General features: G+C 40.4%; 2 protein-coding genes across 4 annotated transcripts; one reads left to right on the top strand and one right to left on the bottom strand.

The window, feature by feature from the left end:
* Positions 1-134: 134 nt before the first annotated feature.
* Positions 135-17,940, bottom strand: mbd6 (methyl-CpG binding domain protein 6). The gene is given in 16 exon segments (XM_085145770.1): positions 135-1,893; positions 4,066-4,132; positions 4,311-4,363; positions 4,556-5,323; positions 6,135-6,280; positions 6,432-6,540; positions 7,088-7,296; positions 7,299-7,932; positions 7,934-8,105; positions 8,777-8,834; positions 8,837-11,194; positions 12,856-13,036; positions 13,493-13,595; positions 15,330-15,463; positions 16,460-16,677; positions 17,312-17,940. Coding segments are annotated over 14 exon segments (5,046 nt in total). The 5' UTR covers positions 15,446-15,463; positions 16,460-16,677; positions 17,312-17,940; the 3' UTR covers positions 135-1,821.
* Positions 17,941-18,372: 432 nt separating this feature from the next.
* On the top strand, positions 18,373-25,043 carry stac3 (SH3 and cysteine rich domain 3). Of its 3 annotated transcripts, none has more exons than XM_085145781.1 (13): positions 18,373-18,649; positions 19,391-19,431; positions 19,908-19,986; positions 20,410-20,566; positions 20,675-20,772; positions 20,906-20,966; positions 22,733-22,830; positions 23,032-23,101; positions 23,193-23,242; positions 23,381-23,463; positions 23,589-23,640; positions 23,728-23,865; positions 24,427-25,043. In XM_085145781.1, exons 2-13 carry the CDS (start codon positions 19,424-19,426, stop codon positions 24,532-24,534), a joined length of 1,002 nt encoding a protein of 333 aa, XP_085001907.1. In that variant the 5' UTR covers positions 18,373-18,649; positions 19,391-19,423; the 3' UTR covers positions 24,535-25,043. The 3 variants fall into 3 exon arrangements, with proteins under 3 accessions (XP_085001907.1, XP_085001905.1, XP_085001906.1); XM_085145779.1 differs by having other exon boundaries at positions 18,375-18,731; XM_085145780.1 differs by lacking the exon at positions 18,373-18,649 and adding an exon at positions 18,743-19,250.
* Positions 25,044-25,177: the final 134 nt, after the last annotated feature.

Here is a 25,177-nt window from a genome sequence, read left to right as displayed (position 1 = left end):
CCAAAAAATTCAGCAAAAGATTTTGATTTCTCTCTATAACGAGGGCAGGACTGTGTGTGCAACCTGAAGGAATATTTAAACACGTATCATATCATATTCAAATATTCAAAACAAAAATCAGCACAAGGTACATGTATTTTTTGTAAATAGTTTAATATTAAATAAAAAACGACTCCCATATAAAAAAAGAAAGCTACAGTCCACAATTTAATCGTCTTTTTTAACATAAGTATTGAAAGCAAGGGGTAGAATGAGAAAAATACTTAATTACAATTCCCAGAAAAAATTCACAATTCATTGTTTTCTCTCATCTTTCTCTAACAATATAAAATCAAAATAAAACACATTAACTGTACATATGTACAAATCTCCAAGTGTAGAAATTGCATAATCTGCTTTCTTTTTCACTTTTCTTTATTCTTTTTTTGTTATTTTATTTTAAATACAGCTAGAGATGCCAGTACTCTCAGGGGCAGGGCAGTGTGTGGAGGAGAGTTCAAACAGTGACGGGGGAGACAGAGCAAGGATATCACTCCAAATCCACAGTAACACAGGGACTCAACAGATCCACATAAGACATTATCGCTCTCTGTGTTGTAAGTATTCCAGCCATCCATTCATCCAATCAAAAGGACATACAGTACTTTCTGTAAACACCTGGTTCCTGTTTAACTTCAAAATTAAGCCTCTTTATTTTTTTTAAATAGACTTATCTCTTGGCTGGGTCTCATCCCATGTAAGTCACCAGAGCTACATGTAATTCTTCACAGCGTCAAGTAACCCAGCATCTGAAATGTAAATGGGTTGCCAAATTATGACAAACGGCACTCGTGAGTTTCATGAGTTGCACTAGATTTGTTGCCGGTTTTGCAATTTTTACAAACATCAGTATGGTTAGAGTCACTGGGAACCCTGGAGCATTGCAAAATGATTCAAGGTTGTACAAAACAACTTCAAATTAACGTTTTCTGTTGGTTTAACATGGAAACCAATACATCTCACATGATATGTGAAATTATATTCAATGAAAAACTTTCCTGTTTGTAATCAGCCACTGATATAAACTACCTAAGAAACCTGATTGAGTAAACCACACTAGTTCCTTGGTTTATCCCACATAAAGGTTATATCATACTTTGAAAGTCAAGTTTTTTTCCTTCTTGTAGTCTCTTTCAGCACCGTCTGAAAACCTGGAACATTTCTCTAAAATACAAGCACAAAGAGACGTTCATCTTACTAAAAAGAAAGTCTCACTGAAATGAAAAACGTCCTGACAGTGGGGGGCTCAGCAACAGCACTGTTGTCCAACACACACACACACACACACACAGAGACACACACAAGGACACACTCATCCACACGTGTACAGACACACTTTCAACAGAGAGCATAGTTCAAGTAGATGGGCTTCGTCCTGACTCACAGTAACACACTGATGAGAAGAAAACATTACTCGTTTGTTATTTTCATGTTTTCTCATTAATATAATTCTAACACCAACCTAATTGACAGATCATTGTTCACAATGTAACGCAACCATTATTTTGTGACCTAAGAGAAAACACAAGTGAAAAAAGTATCCACAAAATCTCTCTTCATGTTTTTCACCTTTTGAAATAAACTCAGACTAGATCTTTCTCCTATCTGTTCATAGTGGTTGCCATAACAATGGTTGACATGACAGCATCATATTAGTGCAGTTGATTTTTTTTTTTAAGGTCTAAAACAGTAGTGATGAGGTTGGAGAGATGGAGGGGTATACAGAGGCATCTGGTTGCCTTTCATTGGTGAACAGCTCTGAATGATGGCACCCTCCACCAATCACTGCCTTTGAGACCTGGCGCCTCGTCGCCGCCTGCCGCGCACTGACCTCTCAGGCTTCAGCAGTGCTGTCTGGAACGAGAGAGAGTGTGAGAGAAGAGTCACATCAGGCTCATGTCTTTGCAGCTGCCAGTGGTGGAATGACTTTGCACTGCAGTCAGAACTGCACAATCATTGAGAAGACTCACAGCACCAAACAGAAACCGCTTCCTTCAGCAAATCCTTTACACTGATCCTGCACATCAAGCTTGCACAACCCAAGCCCCCCTCATGTCTTGTTGGAAAATCACGACTTTAAGAGCTCTCTTTTTACAAATATTCAGAAAAAAAAATATCAAAGTTTCAGTTTCTACAGTTATCAACAACTCAATCAGTTAATGAAGAACATGACATTATATTATCTGATATTATATGACATAATGTGATATCATTGAAAGGGTCTAACACCCAAGAGTGTTGAATATTTTTCTTAAATGCTGGTTGTTAGTGGCATTTCTTGTGCCGCATTGTATTTAATGTGGTATTTCTACACTTCAAGGATGAAAAAATTTATATACTTGGATTCACTGCACACCACCTATCTGATGCTATGAAGATGTCAAATAGCATTATATTAGCTTCATTGTTCTTTACACCCATGCTAGCAGCTTTGAGAGGAGTCAAAGGATTTTAATGGTACCATTAGGTCTGTGTGATATGACCAAAATCTCATATCCCGATTTAACACATCTATCGTTCCGACAACGATATAAATCACAAAAATGTAAAATTTTCTGTAAAGTCTGTGAATCTCGGGCAGCTCAACTTACGTAAAGTGTTTTTAGCTGGGCGTCATGTACCTGGAGTCGAATGTTTTAACCGATGCATGAAACTATACATTTTTAGACATAAGTCGTAAAGGCCGCCATTTTCTTTGTGAGTATTTATTACACGGCGTGCTGCGGGGAAAAGCCTGTTCTAACGTTTGAGTCTAAGGTTTATTTTTTAGCACCTGACGGCTCTTTGTTGTTTCTCATCCGAAAACACTTTGCATACTGTTTCACGTATAATTCAGTTTATATTGAAAAGTCTCAACAGGATCTTGAGCTTTATTGTGAAAGGTTTATGTGGAAAATAAACAAGAGGACGGCGGAGCCACGTGATGGTTTTACTGTTGTTGCTAACGACAACGCATAAAAACAGTTGCCTGTCTGTCCGTAGTGTGGTTATATTAAATATAAGAGAAAAAGAGAACTTGACGAAATTAATATAGCCACTACAGTGACCATCAAAACGATGAAAAAATATTGCCGTAAACAGTTTGTTTTGCAACACCACGAAACAAACGATAGCGTAATATGAAAGATTTTTATATCGTCATCCGATATATTGTTATTTTGAACAGCCCTGGGTACCATGACTCTGTGATGAATGCTTATCGATCAATGGTTCTTTACTCATTATATAGTTTTACTTTATTACATTTTGTATTCACTCATATTATAGTGCCTCTCTTCCATTCTTCACCTAACAAAACAAAACTGAATACATGATTTACTTTTATGCCATTTCTTCTGTGTGGTTTTGAGTGCCTATTCCACAGTATACAGATGTTAGGCAAGGAAAGATATAGTGTATGATTAAGTTTTATTTGAGGTGTCAAAAGATTGTTTGTGTTTCCAGCCTTGCACACAAATGATGTGTGTAAGGCTGGAAACGAACACTGTCACCATCAACTCTATTGAAGTTAAATCTCACTTCAAAGTAAATGATTTAATCTTCGTGGAGATCAGTTTGTGAGATCAAATGTCTAAGATAGGATCAGTAAACAGGAAATCTATTACTTTTTTTCTGCAGTACTCAGAGAAGAAATAAAAATATAAGAGCTTGTTTATACTTGGGTCTGATTAGGCCTCTGGACCCACTTGTTACCTGGTTTCAGGTTTCCCTACAGACTGTTTTAACAAGTACATGTCTCAGTGCTGCCAACTCAACAGCTGTTGATGGATTTTCACCAGAAGCCATGCATGTTAACCTCAAAGTGTGTTAAAATGCAAGTCACATATAGTCATAATATAGTCATCAAACTGTGGAAAGGTAACAACAGCAAATACCAACAGCTGGGGGAAAACAAGGCCGTTCTTTAAGACTGCAAAGAGTCTGACTAAGAACATTTGAATAGAACTGGTGAGAGGTAAACAACAACCAGCCCTCCTGCTAAAGAACAATAAATCCATAAGTCATCAAGAGGGAGACAAATCTTACTGTAGCCTTGGTTTCCTCTAGTGCTGTAGCATCCACGTCTCTGAAGTCTTCTAACACATTCTGAAGCCTGATAAAGTAAGAAACGCATTAGTATGCACTGCAGTATGCCAAATACACCTGACAGGACAGTTTATTATAGAACTGCATGTGGGAGACACTCAGATTTTTACTGGAAATTGAATTATCCAGGCAACTTTCTGTATCGAGTACAACTGAGAAATTAACCATCTTAAAAGGAGTCTTACGTTTGTTTCCTTTTCCTTCCTCTTCTGGCTCCAGCCGCTGCTCCTGCTTGGTCCTTTGTGTAACCAGAAATCATGTTACAAGGTTATTATGATTAAATCATGCATCATTGTTTTAAATTTCAGCTACTTAAATTAATCAAAAGTCTATAACCAACCATTGTTAAAAGTCCACATTCTGGTGTCTAAAAGAAGCAAAAACATTTTTGCCTTTGAGTATAAAGGAAACAGAAGACTCGGGCACTCACCATTCCCTGTTCAGAGTGCAGCAATGTCCCAGTCGTCTCTTCAGTGGGCCTACTATTGCATCCATCCCCAGGACTGAGATACCCTACTTGGGGAAGATGCCCCTGCCTATCCACACCTGGATCTACATAAGGGCACATAGATGCAGCAGGCCCAGCACAGTCTGTCTTGGCCTCCTCCAAGTATATAGGTGGAAGAGGAGGTTCTGGGTGAGTATGTCCCTCTACCATAACTGGTTTCCTTTGTAAGGGGGACACAGACCCATCTTCAGTGGGTTTGGGTGTCCCTTGGGCTGGAGAATGGGCTGCTGCTTCCAGACTAAGTCGGGATAAGTCTGGGTTGCGTAGGGAACAAGCCCGCCGTGGGCTAAGGGAAACTGGGGCACTTGCCTGTGGCAGAGTTGGGACAGTTGTGGACGGTGTATGGTGCTCCACAGGAAAAGAAACTGGAGGTAAGGCACAGAAGGGTGAAGTGGGGTCAGATGGCCCCAAATGGGCCCCATCTTCCTGCTCTTTAGCACTGACTTGAAGAAAAGAGGTATAAATCGTGTCCATGAAAGAAGTATAAGGATCAATGACAGATCTGCCCTCAGATCCTCGCTGAGAGGCTGGAGTGGATTCTTGGGCAGGAGCTGGAGCTAGAGCTGGAACAGGACTTGGGATCACTTCAGGAGTGATTTGATTAGCTGGTATGTCTTCCTGTGGGGCAGGGCTTTGCGCTTCCTGCAAGGATACTGGCTTCTCTCCCTCTGAGGCTGGAGCAAGGTTCAGCTGGCGGAGCAAAAAGAAAAAGATATGTTAAGTAACTTTCAAAGATCCAGAAAGTATTAGAGAATTAAAAATGTGTTTTCTCTTTGTTGCAAAATTGCCCAAAATTATATAATCCTCCATTTATATATGAACATTCAACTTTAAATTGTCTTTAGATTTTCTTAAAGCATCCAGGAGGAAAAACAAATCTAAATCTTTCAACATCTGATGATACTGAATTCAGTCAGTATAATGTAACACTTGTCTGAGCGTGGATTTAATTTTTCACATGGATTTAATTTTTCACTTACAAACCCCCCCCCCCCCCCCCAAAAAAACTATTTTACACGCTTCCAGATCAAAACACAACAGGGCTTTTTTAAAATAAATGATAACATCTGTAAAGTACTGATGCAATATGAGAAGAACTCAAATTTTATAGAAAACAACACAATCCTCAAAAGTGAAGCTTTATGACACAGATGTTGCAGCGGATATAATCTGCAGCTGCTATAACTGAAACATTACAGTCATTCCCAGAGAAAAGTTAGTGTCTTAACATTTTGGACACCATAGTTCACTGAAGAAAAGAAAAAAACAACAACATTTTTTAGTGAATCTAGGAAACACCATTTCTCAAATTGTGGCACATTATTTTGTGTAGCACATATGCATTCACATTCACCCACTTAGGATTTTCTTAACAAATGCAACATGGTGTTTGCAGCTAGAGGAAGGTTATTATGGAAAACAGCAAATCCTTAACACTAGTATGTACAGTAAAGAAAAGATAAAAATGCTGTGTTCTCCAGACTTCATGCTAGGTATGTACCTGTATGTTGTTGAGTAAGTTGATTGCTCCATCATGGCCCTGTAGCAGTGGCATCCCCAAAGCAGAGGCCTGGACTGGTGGTAGAAGAATGGAACCTGCTCCAATCCCCACAATGTTATGGAGGCCTGTGAGGCCAGGAAGATCTCCTATAAAGCAAAAAATACACTAATACACAGTGTATAAAAAAATACTGCAACAGAGTCCCTGCAGAGTTTAAAGTTTAACACTGAAAGGCAAATAATATTTATTCCTAAAACAATGAGAAAGACGTATAATACAGGGTGTGTGCGAACTCACCTAAAATAGCAGGGTTCAGCAAAGTGGGGAGTAACTGTTGGAGGATGGGGTTGTCCTTGCTTTGAAGAGATACGGGTATGAGCGTGTCAACACCAGCATCTGTGGGTACCTGAAGTGAATATAAAGGTTTGGAGTTTCAGACAATGAATTATAAAATAAATAAGGTATGGCTGAAAAAACCAGGAGACATAAATAAATTCTTCACATATATTAACTTAGTATTTCAGTATATAAAAAAAAACTAAACAAAAAAAGTTTTGGAGAATGCAGACATTGCATTTTTGCAAAGGCTGAAAGGAACACCTCCCCACTCTTTCTCACACATTATCATCATCATCATTATCATCATTACTGCTTTTCTTCTTTTAGTTACTGTTGAGTGTTTTTTCTATGTTCATATATTTGAACTATAAACAGGATGAAAAACTATCCTTTCATGCCACATGCCAATGGGTACATTAAAACAGAAAGACTGTAACCGAACCAATTGTAAAGTGTGAGGGTTTAATTATAAAGCAGAGTAGCAAAAAAGGAAAGAAATTTGGGAAACTAATGCAGTAAAAAAACAATGGAGGAGTTAAGGAAATGAGTTTAGTTTTTTCCAAGGAAACTAGGATGACCTCAGAGGAAAGAGCTATAGGAAATCGGGAGCGTACCTGAGGTTGGCTATGTTGGGTTTGCTGTGCAGGAGCTAATTGGGTATTGGGAGGTGGGTGGAGCTCAGCAGAGCTCAGGGCAGCAGTGAGCAAGGCAGGGCTGAGGGGCAGGAAGGCTGCAGAGGGAGGAGGAAGAGTGGCGGGAATGAGTAGAGACTGAAGGCTTGGATAGAGCCCTTCAGCTCCTGCAGGAATAGGAAGGAGGCCTGAGTGACCTCCAAGAGCCCTGGCCCAGTTAGGGTTGATGGGTCCAGCAGGCCAGAGGTCTTATCCAGACTGAGGCCCTCTAATGTAGTAGAGATCTGCTGTGACTGCTGGATAGGAACTTCTAAGCTGACCTGGCTCAACTGACCCAGCGCAGATAGAGGTAACAAGGAAGCCTGCTGTTGCAACAAGGAGGCCATTAGCAGAGCGTGAAGGTTGGGTTTTTCTGTCAAATCAGCCTCCTGCACTGCAGAAGGGGCTGACGCTGGGGCTGGAAGTGGATTCAGCAGCCCTAAAAGGTTCAGAGGGAACTCCCCTTGGGCACCACTCAACAGGGGCAACAAGGGAAACAGATGATTGTTGTTAATCTGCAGTTGCTTTTGTTGTTGGTCTTGGTGTTGCTGCTGTGCATCTTCTTGCTGTGTTATCAGTAACTGCTGCTGTTGCTGCTCTGACTGCTGGTCTGACAGATTATGTGGTGGCTGCGGTGCAACACTGGCAGGAGGTACTTGTGCATGTTGTCCTCCCAACCAAAGGCCCCCTAGGGGCAATGAAGCCAGGACTGTGGGGTCCAGGACAGATGGTACTCCTCCTGTAGACGACAGCAGCTGGAGCAGCTGCTCTTGGTTCATGAATGGAAAAGGCCTCTGCCAGACTTAAAGGAGTGGCTGAGTCACCTACAGCTGAAGGGTTAGGAGGACTGTGATTCTCTCCTTGACGAGAGGAGCTAGTGAGCCCGGGACTGGTGGCTGGAGGTTTGGTCAATGTGGAGATCTTTGGGTCCCCAAATTCAGACTCCTCCGTTCCTGTGGTAAAAACAGCAATTATTTAAATCTGTTTAAAGTGATTAATCATTCAACACATTTTTATATGGATCTCGTGCTGGATGGTATGCATCAGTTAGAACTCTGATTCAGAGCAACAAGAAAAAAATAATGCACCCCTTGTTCTTGACATATATTGCTCAAAAAAATAAGGAACCATTTGTTTATCACAGTATAACCAAGCAGTTAAAATTTAGGGATATCAATCTCTCCAGTTAGACAGCATAAACCAAGGGAGGAACAAAAGGACCAAGTCCAGTGCCCCACAGACTATCAGGAAGAGACTCTAGAAGCATGAGGTCCCTACCATCCTTTAGCAGGACCACCAGAGAACACTACAACTGGCAGACCTGCCACTGGTGCCATTTTCTTTTCACAATGGTTGCCACTTCTTAACTGGACAGATTGATATCCCTGAAGTTTAACCGGCATGTTTTACTGTGATGCTCCCTTATTTGTGTATTTATTATCTAGTGTAGAATAATCTGTAAAGCCCATTTAAAGGGGGAATTCAGCTACAAATACAACTCACATTAAAAATAAGAATGACAAAAACAAATCTGATGTCTATATGTGTAGACAACCAAATTAATTCAATAAAAATTACAAGTTTAGGCTGTACTTGTAAAACTAAAACCATGAATAACATCCTCACCTGCAGTTGATTCCTGGGGAAGACGTCTCAACATCAGAGGTATGGCTGGAAGAGTTGCCCTCCCTTGGGGAACATTAGAAGATGCTGCGAGAATGGCCAGGACATGGTTGCTAAGATCTAGAGGCTTTGGGGAAGTGGATACCCCTACAGGAACACTGCCTTGAGAATGACTAAGGTCCACTGACGTAGGTTCGTTCTTACTAATAATCTCTCTTGTGACAGTGCCCTGAGGTGAGGCAACCTGTAAAGATGACTGGGAAGCAGGATCTACTGAAGGAATGTGATTATCGGTTCGTTGATGCTTGCCAAAGGGAGATGGGGGTGTCTGCTGAGATGGGCTGCTGCTGTTGTGGAAATCTGAGTTTGGTAACACTGTGCACGAAGAATCTTTTTGAAGAGGAGTTGACTTAGTGGACTGACGATGAAGATGAGACTGCGCTGATGTGAACTGAGAGGAGGGGGGAGGAGGAGAAAGTGGCTGTGGACTCAATGGGGGAGAATTAGTGTTATCTGTTCGGCAAGGTGACCGAGTCGGCGAGTCCCTGACATTAGACTGATGGGTTGGAGATGAAGGTGACTGCTTGGGGCTCTGTTTATTAGTGTGTCCACCTCCTTCAACAGACACAGATCCAGACTGAGCTAAGGCAGAGCTGGATGCTGAGACTGTGGCCTGCGCATTCTGCAAACTGAGCAGGTGTAACAGGGCAGACAAAGGCTGGGTTGGAGGATCCAAGCCAAGAGGGGTGGCTGTGGGTGTCGGTCCTGTAGTGAAGTCCAGGGCCTCATTTGGGCGCAGAGGCCTGGAAAGTTGTGCCGTCTGTCGAGGAGCAGGGAACCTGGGCATCTGCCCAGAGAGGAGTTGATGATGGTTATCCAACATGATGGCATTCTGATTCTGCACAGCTGAGGTAGAGGAAGAATGCGAGGAGGAGGAGAGGAATGAAGTGGACGAGGAGGAAAGATTGATAACTGTAGCAGAAACAGCATCTTCTGGTGGGGTCTTCCGCAGCCCATTACAGAGCTGCTTGGTGTCTGTTAGCATGCTGAGGACTGTGGGAGATCGACGCTGCCGCTTCCTATACGATGTGTTACGCTCTGCTGATTGTGGCAGATGGGACGAGGAGGAAGCCAGGGACTGGACCAGAGAGTGGGATGGAGGAAAGAAAACAGTGGAGGCTGCTGCAAGGGAGGGATGGGGAAGCCTAGAAGAAGCAATGGAGGAGGGAGAGTGGCTGTTATGTAAAGTGCTGTTTGTTACCTTTGATGCCTGTTGCTGCTGTGCCTCTTTCAGGACCTCCAGAGAAGAGGCCAAGCTCACTGCATTGCTGGCCACATTTGACCTCTGGCCCTGGGTTATCTGGTTAGCCAGCTGAGCCTTGGCAGCTGCAGAGAGGAGGCTACTTGCAGGGAAAGAAGCTGGATGTGGCAGCTTGCCCTGATGGCTATGGTGGTGGTTCAGATATGGCCCCAGAGGTAAACTAGAGGGCCCTGCAGAGTTCAACCCAAACACTTGTGATCCTGCAGTGGAGGTTGGAGTCTTTGAGGACTTTGAGGAAAGACCATGAGGGTTACTACTGCTTTGGTTGGTCAGTAAGGAGGGATTATTAGGGTTTAGGAGGTGGTGATTATTAGTGCTGCTATTGCCTGAGTTCTTGAACTGCTCCAAGATGTCTTCCAGCTTGTATTTGGGAAGCTGGGGGCTGGGGTTTGGGGAGCCACTGGAAAGTGGGGAGTGTGGAGAGGAAGAGGTGGATTTCCTCCTCTGAGGCAAGTTATTTCCCATCAGCGTTCCTCCTGCTGCTGGTAAGCCTCCTCCCTGCTCAGAAAGAGAGGATGGAGAAGCTGATGGGTGGCAGGAGCGCTGGTGTGGAGACATAGACAAGTTATGGACAGAGGGAGAGAGGGAGGGTGGGGTAGAACCTCCCACAATTACAACATGAGGATGATGAGGGTGAGTCTGTGTTCCTCTTCCTCCTCCACCAAGGGTAACAGGGGACGAGGGGGGAGGTGAAGAGAGGAGTCCTAGCCGAGGAGAAACAGGAGTCTCTGGGGTTTTAGGTGTTCTTTGACTTTGACTGTTGCTTTGAGGAGTGGGAGTACGGGGTGACCTCTGGGGGGTGCTGTATGCTGGAAATGAGCTGGAGGAAGAACTGGAAGATGCTGAGAAAGCAGGATGGTGAAGTCTTCTCAAAGCATCTAGTGGATAGTGAGAGTTTGTGGCTGGGTGAAGGACAGAGGAGGAGCCATTGTAAGGATAAATAAAATGGTGAGAGGATTTAGGACTGGTGCAGGGGTTTGGGTGAAGGTTGTTCTGGGGTCGAGCTGGGACTGGATGGAGTTTGGGACAGAAAATGACACGGTCCTCTTCTTCACGCTCTGTGGATTCGCCCTTTGTATCACGACCGTCCACCCGATTGCTCATCTCTGGAAGTGGGAACAAAAAATACAGCTTGTTACTCAATTTTCCCGAGACCGCTAAATGGTTTACAGAGTAATTATTGTGCAAGACAAGTCTGCCATAATTTCTTGTCCCTTTAATGTCTGAACTGTGATATAATTGCCAGAAAATTCATTTTTAAGGAATGTTTATTGAACAGTCTGACAAAAAAATATATAAATTTGCATGACTTTTAATTTGTAAATTTTTTACATCTGTCAATTTTGTGCAATTTAATTGCTTAAAAAAGTATTGTAAAATTTATTTAGGTTTTTCGATACATTTGTTGTTAAAGTAATTGAGGTTAGTAATTGAGGTAAATGGTGTGAAATTTGTTTGTTTTTTTCTAAAAATCAAACGTTGAAATTATAACTAATATGTGCAGAAGAACCTTTTACTTTTGTTATCCAATGGTTGCTGAATAATCAGAATGGAGGCCAAGCTCTACAATACAAGAATATCCCAAAACCAATTAAAATGAATAATAATCTAGAGAAAAGCGAGCAGTTATCTAACCAACCAAAATGAGAGAATTATGCACAGATGTGCATTAATGAAGGAATATAACTGCACAGAGTGCATAGGAAAGGCCTGGTTCAACAGTTGCTCCTCACCACCCCATGTGGCTCTCTGACTTGTCGTGTATACAAGGAGTGTTAACACTAATAACACCATACTAAAATATCCAGTTCACATGACTTGAGTCAGAGCAGCTCTGCCCATTGAAATAATTCATATTTTACCCAAATTTTTAACAGAATTGAAGAGAGCTGTGTCTCAACACTGATTTTTACCAAAAATACAAACAGTTTTTGGGTGGAAATAAGATACAATAAAGTGGAGGAAACAAAGCACGCCAGAACTGGAAATCATCGTTTTCCTGAATCTCTTCTGTTCTTAGGATGAAAGGACATCAATACTACAGCAGTTCGAATTCTGTGTGGCTGACAGCTGCTGCATTCAACAACACAAATGCAGATCTACAAGAAACAAATTTCCTTTCAAACCACACCCACCGGCTCCCACAGGATTTCCGGCAGTCACTGGCTACTCATGCAGATGGCCAAACCCACTCCCACAGTCAAACACATGTGATCCAAAATATGGATGCAAAATTAAGTGTGTAAGGCTGTGGCTTAAAGTGTAATAAATTGCATCGAAACATTGTGGATTCTGTTAGAGTTTCTCTGATATTCTACTAATCGAAACAGAGTGCAAGAGAGTAGAATGGTGAGCTAGAAGGAACTGGATTTGAAGGCTGACTTGAAGACACTTTATTAATAACAGCCTCTTAATTTCATAAATGAAATTTCATTTTTAATTGGTTCTACGATCATGGTAATACTGATCGTGTATTCTCACGTAGAAATGTGTGCAAAGTCCTTTACCTGATGTTACTGCTGTGCACACAACACTGTCAACATTAAAGGCTGTGAGGGGAACCTGTCAACATCGTCCATAGAGACTTTATTCAAAGAAAAATTAAAACCCAGCCTTTTCTGATTTTCAGCTTTTCTTTTTAAGGAAATATGTAGAAATTAAGAAAAAAAAGTATCACTCAAATGTTTCTTTTTTTTATTAGATATTATCTAAGAGCAAACTGATAAATGAGTACCATGTCTCAAACCTACTGCATGTCATTGCTCACCTTGGTTACCTGGATGATGAAAGCTGGCAAAGGGCAGCTGTGAAGCCTGCATACTCCGACACAGGGCAGCCATTGCCACCACTTTCCTGCGATGATTACAGAGTTTGGTCATGTCCTGCTCTGCTTTGCCCAGTGGCTGGCTGTGCTGTTCCACCTTCACACCCACTGTGAAGTTGAAAACCTGCACAACAGCAAAAAGGAGGATTAGAACGAATTCAGACAAAACTTTATGGAGAATATGTAAATAGATTTTCTCTGTACTTTTATGCAACTGTTACACAGACGTTTTTGCTTCCCTTAAGTATGTGAGGTTCAGCTTTGGTCAGGATGACGTAAATTTTGTTATCAGAGGGTGAAAGCGAGGCCCTGTGCAGACATCTGTGTCCCAATCAATTTGTTGTGACTACTTGAACAGACAAATCTAACTAGACATGCTTCCTATAAGTATTCTCCATGCCAACTAGGAAAAATGTACAACAGCTGCTTAGCTGTGGTCCACAAGTATATTTGTGACACAAGAATGAGAGTGAGATTAACACCACAGAGCTTACTGAATCTAAAACTCTGTTGTGTATTGCCAAACCTTACTAGAAACACACAAATCAACAGCACAAACAAACTGACAGACTGACAACACCTTGTTGATGATGAGAGGACACTCGAGGCCACATTTGCAGGTGCCATCAGTCATCAGATAGGTCTTGACCTCTTCCAGATTGGACAGGGTTGTGCCACTGGGACTACAGGAAGAAGGCAGAGAGAAACTGTAACAAATGAGACACAGTTAAAGCACAAACTCTGCCCTGGCTCTGAACCTAACACCAGCCAGTGCAAATTGTCAGAAAAATGCAACTATGCGTAGGGTGTAAAGGGGTGGACAATGATGTATGACAGGAGTTGTTCAAGGCCAGAAGAAAATTGAGCGTGACACATAATCGCAAGGCATAGCAGCCACAGAAGGAACTTTTCCTTTCAAGAATCATTTGTAGGCAGCATTATGGAGCAACTGAGCCAAATCAATTTGAGCTCAAGCTAAAGCTGCAGCTCTCAGAGCAGAGACATGTATACTGTTCATTCTAGGAAAGCCTTTGCCAACCTTTAATATCAACAAAGTCATTCATGAACAACTTATGGGAGACCAGACATTTATGGGTCTACATCCATACTAGCCACTGGTAGTGAGGTTCAGCAAAACTAGGAGTAACGTGTCAGCTGATAAACATAAACTACTTGTGCATTTTTCAATTCCATCATAACATTCATGCAGTTTGTGTTTTTTTCCTGGTTAGAACCATGGGGAGCTAATGGAGAAGGGCAGGAGAGCTACATGCTTGAGACTCCCAGTCAAGGAGTAAAAGTTTCCCTGCTGACTGTACAAATGTGCAGAAGATAATTATAATAAAAGGTTTGATTCAATCCAGTTCAATGAGAGAAACCACTAGTGTCATTTGCAACACATGCTGACCCATACCAGAGTCTGAAGGACACAAATCCACTCCTGTGGTGCTTCTACACCTGTAAAATGCACAGACTGGCCCAATAATTAAAAAATATTCCATGGAGAATTGGCAACATATAGCACAATCTCCTGTGAAGTGTTAAGTCTCAATCAGGGTATATTTAATAAAAAGCAAAGTTTCAGAGTCTTGCTCCAGGGCTGGGGTGTCTGGCATTAGATAGGTTACTAGTTAGTAATGCAGGTTATGGCTAACATTAAAATGAACAGTTAATTTCAGCCAAGTTTCTTTCCAACTCAGTGGCTAAAAATGAGTAATACAAATTTCATATTTACAATGTCACATTTTTATGTCCTAAATTCAAGCATGATCCAAACCGCTGCTCAACAAAAATATTGTTATCCAAATGGAAATACTTTTTTCTCTGCCTCAGCTGCCCAGTATTTTAAGGCAAAGGGAATCCTTTCACAGCAAAAGAAGAGGGCAAGTGTGAAGTGGAGCACACCTGCAGTAAATCTAAGAAGTCTTTAGGTGATCTTCAGGATGAATGACTGATAACAAAGAAAAAAATGTGTTTCTCTTTGGTAGAAACAACATAATATATATAAAAAGCCTAAATCTGTCAGTTGCTTTTGAGCCCCCACTAAGACCTAGTATGTTTGAAAAGATGAGTATTTAAAACCACCAGAATAAGAATAAATAGAACCAGAATAAGTGCTCACCAGAATAAACAGAACATTATAATTAACACATTTAATTTTACTCACTTTGCACTGCCTAAAAGTGCATAAAACATTTTCTTGTCTTCATTGTTGTCTATAGCTAGAAACAAACTTGAAAAAACTATTCCAAAACCGCAGTCATCCTGCCAGGTAACATCCCCCAAAATATGTTTACAAAACCAGTACTGTCATTTTTCAAGAATACATTGTGTAACAATTATTCAGTGGTGTGCTTTCAAAACCTGTTTCCCAACTATTAAAAATCAGCAAGTTCATGTGTGTGGAACCAACGTACCTGACATAGAGTACCTGCCCTCCTTCCACTCTCCTCTGCCAGCCGATGGGGACGTGTATTGCAGTGGTGTGGACCCCATCCTTGTCCCCACTGACAGTATCACTGCCTCCCATCATTTTGTAGCCTGCCAGCACCTTGAAAAGCAGGAAGTGTTAACACATCTTGTCTTTTAACATAAGGAGGGGGGTAACATGAAGGCATCATGTAGTAACAGTTCAGCCTGTCGAGAGTGAACCCAGGGACTGTGCTGCTAAGGAAATTTTAACCGTTGTGGTATCCCCTACTGCACAACTTTACTTAAGCACAAAGAAAAAATCCAATGCTAAATACTCTTATAGTGGGGAAACAGTTGTTTAGTCTCAGCATCTACTTTGGGTTTCAAGCCATCTATCCTCCCCCCTCATCCTGCTATCTCTACATTATACGGGTTGTCAAGGGCGTCTATACTAAAGCCTCCATGAACCAGATGCTTACTCATCCCCATCCCTTTCATCTGGGACTTGTTGGAGTCCAACCAGAAAAATAGTTCAATTTTTCATGCTTATGCTACAATAAATTTTGCTCTTCTCTTCTGAAAGAGCTTTCCTCATTTAACTGTATATTGTGCATGTATCAGGGAAGTTCACTAAGCCTGAGTGAGTCACTGAAAAAAGTAAACACACAAAAGATGAGTGACTCTTTCTGCAGTAAAGATTTTGCAATCATTAATGTTTTATTTCAAGCAACCTGCATACTTAATGTTAAGGTCACATTCAGCTTATTACACAACATCACATATCAATGTCGGATATCCAACATTACAAAATGTACCCTATGCGTGGTGATGAAATCAGCCAAGATCTGAACTAAAGTAAGCAGCATGAACATGGGAAGCACTGCAAATTAATTCCACTCTACTAATTCAGCATCATTTCCTTTACTTTTTAGCTGTCATCTGTGTGTCGAAAAGTTCTGGGAAAGTACCCAGCAGTTTCTTTTCTTATGTCTGTGATGAAGATAATACAAGCCCCTAGAGAATGAATGTGATGTAAACATGTTGAAAAGGGGGAGTGACCACAGCAAAAGAATATTTTTTGGTTTATTATCAATGTAAAAGTAATACCAAGACAAACAAAAAGAAAGTTGCATACCTTGTCATCTTTGGGAAGCCAGGATCTGTTTTGGCTAGAGTATCCACTGTCCAGTGTACATGCTGGTGGGTTAGAAGCACACTGCCAGTAAAACCTGACTTGCCCAAACACCTCGACTTTCTTCAGCTATGAGGCAGATCCCTCTCTTGAAGGATGACTTCTGCAGATTTATTAGTTCAGTTCACATCAGAGTAGGGATGTGGGTGAAGGTGGAGAGCCTGCAAAGAAAGGTGGAGGTGGATTATGTAATCTGGCAGCGACCCCCGCGGTAAAGACATCGTGCAACAAACCTATTCTGTAACTGATATGATCTAAGCGTGTTTGAAAAACGACGACATCAGATGTATTAGTCTTCCCCAGAAGAACTTCGGAGTAAGCTCTGGCTGCTTTGAAGTAGAAGGGTGTGTTTGCCTAGGCCCGTAGTTTACTCAGTGTTTAGCGACAGTATAAGCAGCTGCAACAACCAACTCCGAAGCGAACACGCTGGCACATGAAAGAGCAATTAATATAGCTCTGAACTGAAGTATCCTTTTTTTTCTTAATTTTGTATCATAAATAGCGTAAAGTATGAAAAAAAACATCCCACAAAGTACACGGCTCATACACGGCAGCTAGCGTCCAGGCTAACAGCTAAGCTAGCAAGCTACCCTACTTTGTACTGTGTTGTCGTGACAGCTGTCAGGCGCACAAAACACTCCAATACAAAACTCTTGCCCGTTAGCTGCAGTACCAACACACGACCCATGCACAATACCGCGTTGTGAAAAAAAACTCTTATAAATCGGATACCTACATCACACTTTACTTATTGATATCCGTTAGCTAACGTCAATATTAGCAGGTCCTACCAACCTTTTCTCTGCGTCAGGCTCTGTGTTGGCGAAGTTTTGGAGTCTTGGCTTTTCTGGCTCGCGGGAGAATCAAGAGTTAGCTGGCTAGCAAACGGGCTAGCCAGATAATGTTTTGAAAACGGCTGATACTTTAATAAATGAGCGCAAAATAAGTCACTGTGTAATCCAATTCCCGTAGCGGTGTGCGCATTCAGCTCTCAGCATTCATACAACGTCTGCCAGTCCGACTTAAAAACAAAGGGCAATAACGCTTCATTTTACTGCGCCTGGGATCTCGGAGCTAACGCTGCAACCAGCTAGGCTAGCTAGCCAGTCAGCTAACTGACTGAAATTTACTTGATTGTGGAGTGTCCCGACAAGACTGAAGGCTGTCCCGCTCCCGGTCTGCAGCTATCCGGCCGTTGCTTTGCTTTCTCTTCTGCTAAACCGTGGAGCCTTCAGGTATATTCCCACAACCATAACGGCCCATGTAATCCCCAGTTCACAGTTGCCCACTGTTTTTTTTTTTCTCACAAATTCCGAGCAAAAAATAATGGAGTTTTTACTGTTGAGCATGCGCATTAGACGCTTAAGGAATATTGTACCCGACATGCAACGGGACCTTTGTAGTGTTCCAGACAGACCCGAATGAAGCTGTGTTCAGCTCCTTGACAGAGGACATGATAATGACAGAATAATAACATGTGTTCACTTGACAATAGTGGATTCACTTCCGCCTGTCTACACTGCATTTGTGGCCCACATCACGAATTTTAAATGAAAAGTTAAACATACTCTAGGCATATATATATATATATATATATATATATATATATATATATATATATATATATATATATATATATATACACACACACACACACATATATATATATATATAGTACAACATAGTAAGGGGCATATCATAACTGTATAGCGCAACAATAATAATTCATATGCACACAGATACAGCATGATATGGAAAAAATATGTTTATTATAAAGGCCACCGGCATTGTTAATTTGAACAAGTGGGACAAGGGGAAAGAGATGTATTGAAGACAGAAGGAGAAATTGTATCTGATTTCCCCCCGTCATCGGTGTTCAGTCCAAGGTCCTCAGCTGTTGCAAAGTGTCAGCTTGACATAGGACCGCTAAGCCTGGCATGCACACAAGCACACACCCAAAATCATAGATACACAACTCCAGATATACACTCAAACTACAACCTAAAGTCACTTTGGAAAATATCTAAAGAACACAGAGGGACCAGACTTTGTGACAGCCCAGTATCCCGACGGCCTGAAGTGAAGCTGCTTTGTAACATACTGACCATACAGGACTCTGGTCATTGCCAGCAGGTGAAAACCCATTCACTGAGATTTTGCCAGCACAACGGATTTATGATTTCTTCAGTGCGATCTGTACAAATTTAGACAAAAGGTAGGCCATTGCTGTAGTTTAAAGAATGTTTTTAATGAAAAAATGTTTGTGCATGACCTGTGTTATAATCACTCAGTTTATTTGAATTAATTTGAGTGAAGTTCCATTAGTTTTAAAACTCGAGCTAAACAACCCCAACTCTGAGATTATCTCTGTCACTTTACAAACTCAGATTTTTTTTATTTCCATAACATTTTTTAATTTTTTGTTGCTTTTTTCCAGGCTGACAGAGGCAGCCAAATTTAGCTGTGATGAGATTAAATTTCACAACCCTAGAATAGTATAGAAGACGAGCACATTCTAACACTGCATGGATATGCAAGTGCATGTAGCGTTCACACAGACACAGGAATATATTTTCTATTGTATTACCATATTTGATACTTTTTAAATACATTTTTAATCAAAACCAAATACAGGCTTATTTTCTGATATTTCTTTCAATTTCCCTCTAAGAACTTCAGAAATATGTGTTTGACTTTTCAGTAGCACCTACTTTGAAAACAATTTGACATAATAGTAAGTGGATATGGGCTAAGTATTTCAAAGTTTTGAGTAAACAAATAATTAGGAATACATTCTCTCATGATATAACTTTTATTAAATTGTCTCATAATCTTTTGGGAGAAAAAAACAACACCTAACTCATTACTTTCTAGGTGGAGGTGAACTAACGCTGTCTACATCAAACCATGGAGCCGTAAGTATAATTCTTAAAATCAATATACTCGCCTCTTGATACTCATTTTACTGGCTTAGTTGTAGCACTTGTTTACCATTTAAGTCTTAATTCCATTTCCTGTTTACTAAATACTGCAGTAGCCCATGCCGTAAAAATATTCTAGAGCATTATGTCTAAAACAGCTCTATGTCCACTTGAAAGAATGTGCGTCAAGGATATCCTTAAACAAATTGAGTCTTATATTAAATTGCCATGATTCTACTATTTTAAGGTGGAATGGTAGTTTCACTTTAAATTGTGGGTCGTTTTTTTTAAAGATTGTTTATAGGCAAAACCTTGTTCCTCACTTTATATGCTTACATGTTCCTTTAGAATTAAAAGTGATCATAATGTTGAGAATAAACAAAATAACTATCTATAGCCGCACCAGTTAACCTCACTTATGGCTGAGTGTGTTTTTTCTTTGTGTGCGTGTGTGTGTGTGTGTGTGTTAGGGATGATGACAAAAACTCTGTGGATATCCATGACAACCCCCCAGCTCCTGACAATGTAGTGAGGGAGGACGGAGACACTGTGAGTGACAGCACCATGTCAACCCCCCGCCATTAGCAGTGCAATTCTTGGGCTGTTTAAAATAGCCACCAACTGGGACATGGTTGCAGTGCAGCATCAGCTGGAAACAATATGAGCTTAAGTGTCCCTGTCTTATACAACCTTATGGGAAAAAAAATTAGCACTGCTGGCTGATCTGGATTAGTCATCGAAATGTTATTCACTAGGTCCTGAAAAGCTAAATGTAAGACAGAGATCAGGTACCAGCTGATAAACAAACAAGGCAAGACACTAATGTAATACTTCATAATACTGTGTGACATTGACACTGGCAGCTCAGTATGTTTAACATTTAAAAACTTTAATAACAACTTATATAACAACTCTATCACATGTTTGTTGTTGGGGTTTTTTTTGTCTGAGATATGTCCCTTGGGTCTACAGGTCTATTTCATATATGAGGAGGAAGTGGAGGTGGAGGAGAAGGAACCAGAACCTCCTTCAGAGCCTGTCGTCCGGGTCAATGACAAACCCCACAAATTCAAGGACCACTACTGCAAGAAGCCCAAGTTTTGTGACGTCTGCGCTCGCATGATAGTCTGTAAGTGCTGTTTTTTATATTAATGATATAAATAATCAATCATCATATAATCCCATAGGTGTTTGTTCTAAAGATTGAGACTGTTAATTTTGGTTCCTCATCTTTCAGTGAACAACAAATTTTGCCTGAGATGCAAAAACTGTAAGACCAACATCCACCACTCATGTCAGTCGTATGTTGAGTTTCAGAGGTGTTTTGGGAAAATTGTGAGTTTGCTGATGTGCACTGAATATGAAACTATATTTGTAACATCTGCAGTTTCCTTTTACTGCCCTTGAGAGTGCGAGAAATATATTTTTTAAAACTTTTTTAAAAAACTTTTTTTCTTCTTTCCTGTAGCCGCCTGGATTCAGAAGGGCCTACAGCTCCCCCCTTTACAGCAGTGACCAACCAGACCCAAGTGAGTCCACTGAATCTGGAATGGCAATATATCTCTTGTGTATATAAATTTCTTAACCTTAAATTCAAGGCTGCTATCGCAAAGGAAACTAAGGACAGTGTCTGCATTTTCTCTTTAGCTCTTTATTTAACAAGCTGCATTTAAAGATTTTTAAACTTAAATATGCTCGAAATGATTAATTTAATGACAGCAAAATTTAAAAAGAAAAACATTTTTGAAGGACAGTGTAAAGCAGACGTTCAAGCAACATTCTGACCTTTGTGTTGGGAAATAATATTTCTTAGAAAAACAGCAGAATGTGTTGTGTCACCATAACGCTGATCCTTTTATCCCAGTGCATCATACATTTAGTTAACACTAAAATAAAAAAAAAAACAAGTAAAGTGAAACAGCAAACACTTGTTTGGTTATTTTCCTTCCATAATTCACATTCAGTTACGTTCACTTTGTTATTTCCCCTGGTCTTCTGTGCAGCAACTGAAGTGGCTCCAACTGCTAAATATCAGTGATTTAATAAGAAATGGTAAATGGCCTGCATTTGTATAGCACTTTACTAGTCCCTAAGGACCCCAAAGCACTTTTACACAACCAGTCATCCACCCATTCACACACACATTCACACACTGTTGATGGCAAGCTACATTGTAGCCACAGCCACCCTGGGGCGCACTGACAGAGGAAAAATTTATCATGAAGGTCACGGTAATTTTAGCATTTTAATTCTTTGATTTGTTCTTGTTCCAGGGAGAAATCATTGTACAGTATACACCCTTAGTGACTTGAAAAAAACAATAATTGGGTGCACAAGTTTATAATCTATAATCTATACAGGGGTCAAAAGTATACATGTGGTCTCAAATATATACATACAACCCCACTAAAAATTGGTTCAGTGTCTCTCAGCAAGGTATACCCCGACCAGAAAAAATGGTAGCCATCAACGAGCTTCTGACATAATGATTCACTTGACCATTCATCTTGGCAGAATTACTATAAATTTGTTGGCTTCCTGCTATCCAACCAGCATAGTCCACAAATTTTTAGGTTTGAAGTTAAAGACCATTGCAGAAACTCAATGTTAGCCAGCTTTATCCATTCCAAAACCAGCTTTGATGCATGTTTGGGATCATTGTTCTGTTGGAATACACAGCTGTGCCCAGGTTTCAACCATCTAGCTGTTGATTTGAAGTGAATTTGAAGAATTTGTAGGTAGTCCTCCTTGTTCATTATTCCATCCACTTTGGACACTATAACAGTACCACGGGCAGCAAAACAGCCCCAAGGCATGATGCTACTACCACCATGCTTAACAGTTGGTACAGTGTCCTTAGGTCTGAAAGCTTCACCTTTACTCCTCCAAAAATACCACTTGTCATTGTGGCCAAATAGTTATATCTTTGTCTTGTCTGATCATAACATTTTTCATTTTACATTTTACGACACTGGTTTTTGAACAGTGTCAAGTTCATGGCAGGCTTGAATCTCAGTGGTTCTGGGGTTCCTTCAATCTTCTGCAGGTGACATTTGAGTCTTCTTCCAGATCTCTGCAATCTGGTGACATATTTGAATAACTTATGTACAATTGTTTGAACTGATGATCTTGGAATCTGCAGATGTTTAGAAATATCTGAATGAGTAAATGTAGTTTTCCTTTTTAGATTAACTCTTCGGGATCTTGAGAACATAGACTAGTCAATCTAGTGTAGTGTAGTGTAGCAATTCTTATACTCCATGTTGATTTTGTGTTTATCCCTGTCCTTAACCAGACAACCCAAACCGGAACGACCCAGTTTTTGACACCCTGCGGGTTGGCGTCATCATGGCAAATAAGGAGCGTAAGAAGAATGAAAATGATAAGAAAAATGTAAGCATTTATAATAATCTTAATCAAAACATAAAATCTATGAATTTCAACAGTTTTCAGGGACTGACTCACTGCAAACAAAATAAATACAATTTATGTAATCAAGAAAATGCAGTGTTTGAAATAATTTTAAGAACAGATTTCATGTTTTATATATAAAATATGAGATCGGTGCTGTTTTAACACTGCTGTGTCCTGTAGATGATGATGATGATGGAAGAGGAGGAAGAGGAGAACCAACAGCCCAAAGAGAATGAGGAGGGAGGAGAAGGTAGAGTTAAAGCAAGAGCTTATGTCTGTGGTGTAAAATATGCAAGTTAGTCATAAAAGATATGATTGTGTGATGTCTGATACTCAAACAGGGAAGCCTGATGATAAAAAAGAGAAAGGAGGAGACAAAGCAGATGACAAGGTAAGCAGTCGATTATTGCATACATGTAACGCTTTGTTGCTAAGTAGCACCATACGTGCATGTTGTTGTTTTTTTTTTTAATTTAAACTTAATAACATTTGTCATATAAACTAGCATCCATGCTTTTTTTGTCCCTAGACTAAAGGCACTTTCTCCCAGTCCCACTATTACCTGGCTCTCTACCGCTTCAAGGCCATTGAGAAAGATGACCTTGACTTTCAGTAAGAAAATCACAATCAAATCTGAACACTAATGAATAATTATTTCTATTTTGCTAAATTTAATCAACTTTCAGTTTTAATATAAAGCCAGTGACAAAAGCACTTACTGAGAATGTGTTTACTAGCCCTGGTGATCGGATCACAGTGTTGGATGACTCCAATGAAGAGTGGTGGAGAGTGAGTTAAAGTTCTTAGAGGTTTACAAATGCTGTTTCAGTTTGTGCTATTGATGATGAGTACACAAATTCTGCTCTGTGTCGTCAGGGAAAGATGGGAGAGAAGTCCGGCTACTTCCCCGCCAACTACCTCATAAAAGTCCGAGCATCAGAAAGAGTTTACAAGGTGACGCGCTCCTTTGTGGGGAACAGAGAGATGGGACAAATTACACTCAAGAAAGACCAGGTAACTCCAGTGTGTGTGTGTGTGTGTGTGTGTGTGTGCGTGCGTGCGTGCGTGCGTGTGTGTGTGTGTGGTTTAAGGAGCTTGGAAAGAAAAGCATCTGGGATCTTTAAGTTTCATTGAAGATGTTTCACCTCTCATCTGCGAAGCTTCTTCACTTCTAAGAGCAATTGGTATGGAGTCCCAGATTTTAGGATCAATAGGGGGTCTGTGACCCTCTTGGGGACACTCCCATAGGGCTTAAAATCTGGAACACTTTCCTTTCCAAGCTCCTTAGACTACAATGACCTGGATGACTGAGAACCTTGTGTGTGTGTGTGTGTGTGTGTGTGTGTGTGCGTGCGCGCATAAGGTGCATTTTCTTTTCTGCAAAAAAAGTGTGTAAAACCACTTGAATTAAAGTCAAAAGTCTGCACTTCAATATATTTCTATTGTTTGATTTGAAATCCACTGTGTTTTTGTACAAAGATGTGTATTTTATAAATTATGACCCAAATTGTAAATCAAAGTTCTTTGTCTTTATAATAAAAAGGTTGCTTAATCTGTTGTCACTCTGTGTTTCAGATTGTGGTGAAGAAAGGAGATGAGAAAGGCGGCTACTTGAAGGTCAGCACTGGACGCAAGCTGGGTTACTTCCCTGCCGATCTGCTGCAGGAGATCACTGTGACTTAATCAACCTGATATGCAATGGAAAATCCATTGCATCATAACTTAAAGTATTAGCGAGAACTGGAGGTCCTGATTTTCTACATTTGCTACTAATAGAAAAGCTAAATATAGCTGTGCCTTTGACATAATGGTTTAAAAGTCATTTTCACTAATGCCTGCAATGAAGAGACATTTAGCTGATTTATTGGCTTTGCTGTGAACGGCATAGTTATGCAAGTGTTTGATTTAATTTAAAGTTTGATTTAAAGTTTGAAAGGAGCAAAGTTTTCTTTGATTGGATTTGTAAATAATTTCACATGTATGACTCTGAAAACCTTAACCAAGGTAAGAAAAATCTGTGTAAGAAAACATCAGTGCTATACATTAAATTGTTTAGTGTGTTTACACCATTTAATACAATTAAGTGGGCGTAATGCTTGTAGTGCCTAAAGAATTAAACCAAAAATTCTCTTAAAAACTGTCTGTGACGCTTTCTTTAAAATGTAGAAAATAAAACCTCATCTGAGAATAAATGGTATATTTATTTTTTCTATGGCTTGTATTCTGTATTAGTTTGCCGTGAAGTGACCATTTCTGAAAACAAGGGGTAGTCAGCAGCAATGACTCTTCCCTGAAGTCATGTGCCATTAAAAATCCATCAATCAAA

The sequence above is a fragment of the Neolamprologus multifasciatus genome, chromosome 20 (assembly GCF_963576455.1).
Source record: "Neolamprologus multifasciatus chromosome 20, fNeoMul1.2, whole genome shotgun sequence".
NCBI lineage: Eukaryota > Metazoa > Chordata > Actinopteri > Cichliformes > Cichlidae > Neolamprologus > Neolamprologus multifasciatus.
This window is presented reverse-complemented; position numbering and strand designations above follow the sequence as displayed.

Excerpts from the sequence above, each read along its gene's own strand:
- stac3 (XM_085145781.1), top strand. Across the intron at positions 22,831-23,031 it reads ATGAAAATGATAAGAAAAAT|ATGATGATGATGATGGAAGA; the intron begins GTAAGCATTTAT and ends TGTGTCCTGTAG. Across the intron at positions 23,866-24,426 it reads TTACACTCAAGAAAGACCAG|ATTGTGGTGAAGAAAGGAGA; the intron begins GTAACTCCAGTG and ends TCTGTGTTTCAG.